A 6,000-nucleotide genomic window follows, 5' to 3' on the forward strand; every position below is an offset into this window, starting at 1 on the left:
TCTCGTTGTCGAGCGTGCCCCCCCCCCTACAAACGTGTCTCCCCCCCCTCAACAAACGTGTCCCCCCCCCCCCCCCCCCCCCCCCCCTTCAACTAACGTGTCCCCCCCCCCCCTTCATGGGTCTGATTCGCCGATTTCCCATGCTGATATCCCCGAAGATTCTCGGGCATCTTCGACAATTTGGCTATAGATTGTCTCATTACACGCTAAATAATATAATTATAGCCTTGTAGTGACCGTAACATAATTCACCTACAGTATTTCGTTATGTGTTGTTCTTTCAATTGTGTTGTTGTTTACTGCATGTCATTTACGTTCTTGGTGGTTCAGGGATCGCGGTCCCTAAGGATTACGTGCGTCTCATGACGTCACAGACCATGCTGGATTTGTTTACCTTCAGCACGCTTTGTTTTCCGGTTTTCTTTTTTACAAAATAAACGAGTCAAACGGCTGTGTGCTCAACGTGCGAAGTTGTGTTCTTAACTTATTGCAATTTCCACAGCCTAATTATATATATAGGTTTTGGCATAAACATAACTAGGGTGCACTGTACTATCTGCGCACACCCTTTCTGAAGCCTCTCTCTCGCTCTCTCTCTCTCTCTCTCTCTCTCTCTCTCTGTCCCTCCCGCTCTCTCTTTCTCTCCCTCTCGTGGCGTTTTGTGGAGCACGTTAATTGTCTTAGAGCACTCCCATTCAGAATGCATTGGTTTACATTTCGTTTTGTGTAACACGCAAAAAGTCGGACTATCGTGCTCGGGAACACGCTTCAATAGATTAACGTTCGTGCGCAGGAGCACGCAATCGCGTGATACCGGGTTGCTGAGACAGGAAATGAAATAAAAAGTTGCAACTCGGAAGGCTGGCGTCCGAGGATTCAGGAACACACCATAACAAGATGTTATAACTTTATATCAGTCAGCTGTTATCCTGCTCTAAACCATCACACTAACAATAAGCTGTTATAACTTTATATCAGTCAGCTGTTATCCTGCTCTAAACCATCACACTAACAATAAGCTGTTATAACTTTATATCAGTCAGCTGTTATCATGACCTCACAGGGGCCAGCTCTACTACAAGAGACAAGAGCTGAACCTAAACTACAACCTCTTTCCTCCGAAAATGCAAGTGAAGGAGAAGGATGTTGAAGAGCTTCTACAACAATTTAGTCAGAGAAAAGGTTTCAGGGAAGGGGAGGGGGTCCAGGGGAGTCTGCTCTCTGCTGCTGGACTCTTCTAGATAAACAAGATCAGACCATGTCAACCACATCACTAAACAGCCTTATCCCTCCTCTCATTCACCATGTCAACCACATCACTAAAACAGCCTTATCCCTCCTCTCATTCACCATGTCAACCACATCACTAAACAGCCTTATCCCTCCTCTCATTCACCATGTCAACCACATCACTAAACAGCCTTATCCCTCCTCTCATTCACCATGTCAACCACATCACTAAAACAGCCTTATCCCTCCTCTCATTCACCATGTCAACCACATCACTAAAACAGCCTTATCCCTCCTCTCATTCACCATGTCGACCACATCACTAAACAGCCTTATCCCTCCTCTCATTCACCATGTCAACCACATCACTAAACAGCCTTATCCCTCCTCTCATTCAACATGTCAACCACATCACTAAACAGCCTTATCCCTCCTCTCATTCACCATGTCGACCACATCACTAAAACAGCGATAGAAGCGGCGTATTGATCTACTGTGCTCAGTCAACAGCAAGTAGAACCGACAAGTCAGCGGGCAATATGCCGGATTAATGCACCCCTCCCAGCCAATCAGAATCGAGCATTCTTAAATGAAGTAGAATAAGTAAGGAATAATCACCGAGAGGCCGGGCAATAAACAGTTTGATATGCCCGGCTCGTGGACGGCTTACCGCCCGCGCCGGCCAACATAATAAAACAATTCAAATAATTTAATAATTAGCCTTTTTCTTATTCGTATTGCATGCTTATTAAATGTATACTCTGTTTAAGTTCATCTCCCTCGAAAAGTAGTTCCCTTTAGAACTACGGTGAATAACGTTAGCTCAGCTGTAGGTAACTCGTTTCTATAGCAACCACACTAGGCTGGATGGATCTGATCACTAGTTTAACAACGTAGTTGCTACATTCGTATCAAGTCAGTTTTAATGACGATCGATCAAACATGCACTCCTTGGTTTATTTTTACTATGGACCTCATGTTGGAAATGTATGTGATAGAAAACGATACAAGCGGCGTATTGATCTACTGTGCTCAGTCAACAGCAAGTAGAACCGACAAGTCAGCGGGCAATATGCCGGATTAATGCACCCCTCCCAGCCAATCAGAATCGAGCATTCTTAAATGAAGTAGAATAAACAGCCTTATCCCTCCCCTCATTCACACCATGTCAACCACATCACTAAACAGCCTTATCCCTCCTCTCATTCACCATGTCAACCACATCACTAAAACAGCCTTACCCCTCCTCTCATTCACACCATGTCAACCACATCACTAAAACAGCCTTATCCCTCCTCTCATTCACACCACCTCCGACGGGACACTGTTTAAATCCTCACCTCTTCTCAATAGACTGATTTCCATCTTTAAAGTTCCAAGGTATACCCATAGAGCGGTCACTCTTCATGGAGACACAGCTGGGTCCAGGGGAGTCTGCTCTCTGCTGCTGGACTCTTCCAGAAAAAGAATAACCAGGATTTATGTTTGTTTGATGGATGCTGTATTTTTATAATCTCTCATATATGTGTACTCACTTTGGTTCAAAACAGTTCATTCTTTCCATAAACCAGTCACTCTTCCTGGAGACACAGCTGGGTCCAGGGGAGTCTGCTCTCTGCTGCTGCTCTGGCCTTCAACACACACACAGCTGTTACTCAGACTAATGATGGAGTCATGATGTATCACTGCTGAGCTCTGAGATGGACAACAGTCACAGACAGAGAGATCCTCTTCTTACCTCTTAGCTTTGCTCCGGCGGCCATGTTCCCCAGACAGAGTGGTCTTAGAGGTAGGACCCCCCTCCTCTCTCTCCTCATCCATAGTAGACTGGAGACCTGGACACAAACACAACTCCATACAGTTTCTACAGCCAAGTGTTGTTTACTCTCTTCTTTTATATGAGCTGTGTATTTCCGGTCCAAGGGGGCTGTTGTCTCTGTTCTCTTTGGACGAGAGGCAGCGTGGTCTTTCCTAGACACAGATTCATAGACCCTCTCATTCTCAAGGAGGGGAAAGATGTGTAGATGCTGCCCAGAAGTGTCTAATACACTCTTTAATAACTATTCATCATTCCACACACAAGGTCTCAAAGGGCTTCAAATGTGTCTGATAAGATCAAGTTCACCGTGCGCATATCATACCAACTGCTCCCTGTGCCGGTTAAACAGCTCTGAAGGCAAGACCATATATGGACTTCCGTATGTGGTATGACATCACAACCAGAAGTTCATTTCCCAAAAGCATAGTTGCTAATTTCCTTTGCAGCCTACCTCTTAGGGACTCAACAGTTAATAGGAAAGTGTTCCCCAAAAACATTTCACCTACATAGTAAGCTCATAGTATGGAGGAAGTTATTAAACTCCATAGTACTAGCAAGGTAAGGCTTCCTGACTGTTTCCCAACAACATAGTCTGGCTGAGTCCTTATTACCCACATGGTAAAAAGGCAAATTATTTACAACAGCTCAACAGCTCGATCAATATTAGTTCACATGCTTCCTGGATATTCATGGTCATATGACCGATTTCTTTTTTACGCAATTAGTCTTCCGAGTTAGTGCAGTAGCGCCTCCTAATGGTAGGGTGTGGAACATCAGTGGACATTTAATGGCTCCAAATATTTTCTTTAACAACCCTGTTACTTTTACATATGTGATAAGAATCTGGGCAATGTGTTTTAGAGAAGTGAATTCATTGATGGCCTACAATTTAAAATAAAATAAAAAAGTATCAAGGAACATGCAATCACTGCAGTGACAATACAAGAGGCCCTCCCCCTGTCAAAATGACTATACAAGGATAAATGATATAAAGGATAGGTAGGTTATACACAATCAAGTTGGCGAATATTAACCACAACTGTGGTTAATATTTCCTTCAGAAAACATCTGTTCACCATGTATAAGCTGATAAGTACGCAGCTAATCAATGAAGAGGTCAGCTACGTATTGCTATGTTAGCTGGAGATTTTTGGGAAACACTCGAAACTTGGCTGCTGCATAGTACAACTGGGCTTAGTAATAAGTCAGCAAAATGCTATCGTCCTGACTGTTTTGGGAAACGCACCTCAGATCTATGATGTAGGCTCACAGAGAACAATGTTTAAACACCTTCACTAACCAAGATGGCCGTCTTGCTGTCTAAATAATATGATCATAATTAGGGCTGGGTATCACGGCCAAGTTCCTGAATCGATTCGATTTCGATTCTGAAGGCTTTAAATCGATTAATCACGATTCGATTCGATTCGATTCAATCCGAATCGGTTCCATCTGCTCCTAGATTGAATGATAATTTTCTTAAATTGTAAGGAAATATTCTTTATAGGCTATCATCATTAATTCATCACTAAAATCATTAATTGTGACTAAAATCTTGTAGTTGTGACTGTTAATTAACATCCTTAGCAAGATTTTACATTCTATTCAACGTGATGGCCTGCCTAATTCAATATATTAATGAAATTATCTCCATGCAACACACTGCAAAAGACATGTTTTTATTTTGTAGGCTACATTAATGACAATCCAGGCAACTATAAACAAAACTGCCTCCATCTTCCTAAAAGATATAAATATAACCATTGTAAACATTATACCATTTAAGATAAAATATTCAAGTATTATAAAACTCCTTAAATTCATATTTTTTCAACATATTTACAAAAAATTAAAAAATAAAAATTGATCTCATGCCCTGTGAATCGATAGCGTGAAATTTAAACGAAATCGATCCAAAATCGATTAAATCGATTTTTTTACCCAGGCCTAATCATAATGCCGCACTACAAATATAACAACAGTTCATTCACTTAACCCTAACTTCTCCTGACGAGCTGGCTATCGCCTTGCATGGTTGATGGTTGCATGGTGTATGTTAACGTGTCACTTTGGATAAAAGCGTCTGCTAAATGCCCTAATTGTAATTGTCTAACACATAGCATCCTGCAGAGCAGGAATCTTAAAAATGATCAACCTACTTATAAGATTCTAAGTTATTCATATTAATGATCTATCACGGATAAGAGTGGACTACAGTATCTTAGTTTTCTTCCTGTTGGACCAGTTCCCCTCTCAGTTCATACTCCTCCCAGACTAACCTCTTATAGGCGGCTGATCCATGACCTCACTCAGTGATGAATAATAATCAGCTTATTAAAATATGAAGCATGGACAGAGAGCTCTGAGTACAGAATACTCAGAGTGGACAGAGTACTTAGAGTACAGAGTACAGAGCATACACACACACACACACACACACACACACACACACACACACACACACACACACACACACACACACACACACACACACACACACACACACACACACACACACACACACACACACCAACCAGCGAGCAGAAGACCCAACACAACTACATGAAGAGCAGACTGTACAGCTATAATGAAAGGTTCCTTCAAGGTGACACACACACACACACACACACACACACACACACACACACACACACACACACACACACACACACACACACACACACACACACACACACACACACACACACCACGTTTAACATCCTGCCCTTTAAAAGTCACAAACAGTCTACTCTGTTGCAGTCTGTGATTCATTCGACTCCAGCTGTAGTTAAGTGTTATATTTGCTATAAGAGTACATGAATCATTTAAGCGTCTTGAGAGTAGTAAACCAAATGATTTGACACAGGGTCCGTTTTGAAACCCTCGAAAAGGAGCACCACAGCATCACCTGCTGGTGAGTGGATGTCCGTGGGATTGGCTGACCTGAAGTA

At 42.4% G+C, this 6,000-nt stretch overlaps 1 protein-coding gene across 14 annotated transcripts in view; it reads right to left on the minus strand.

The window, feature by feature from the left end:
• The window catches only part of LOC130381356 (NLR family CARD domain-containing protein 3-like), a 142,767-nt gene extending 139,656 nt beyond the window's left edge, over positions 1-3,111 (minus strand). For 6 of the 14 annotated variants that reach the window (XM_056588910.1, XM_056588909.1, XM_056588908.1 and 3 more), the window contains exons 1-3: positions 2,969-3,111; positions 2,766-2,861; positions 2,571-2,687 (exon numbers count right to left, since the gene is read on the minus strand). In XM_056588910.1, the coding sequence (XP_056444885.1) occupies positions 2,571-2,687; positions 2,766-2,861; positions 2,969-3,087 (332 nt within the window). In that variant the 5' untranslated portion in view covers positions 3,088-3,111. The remainder of the gene's footprint in view (positions 1-2,570; positions 2,688-2,765; positions 2,862-2,968) is intronic. The other 8 variants (XM_056588902.1, XM_056588912.1, XM_056588904.1 and 5 more) reach the window with 4 other exon arrangements.
• Between the last annotated feature and the right edge of the window lie 2,889 nt (positions 3,112-6,000).

The sequence above is a fragment of the Gadus chalcogrammus genome, chromosome 4, assembly GCF_026213295.1.
Source record: "Gadus chalcogrammus isolate NIFS_2021 chromosome 4, NIFS_Gcha_1.0, whole genome shotgun sequence".
Classification (NCBI taxonomy): Eukaryota; Metazoa; Chordata; class Actinopteri; order Gadiformes; family Gadidae; genus Gadus; species Gadus chalcogrammus.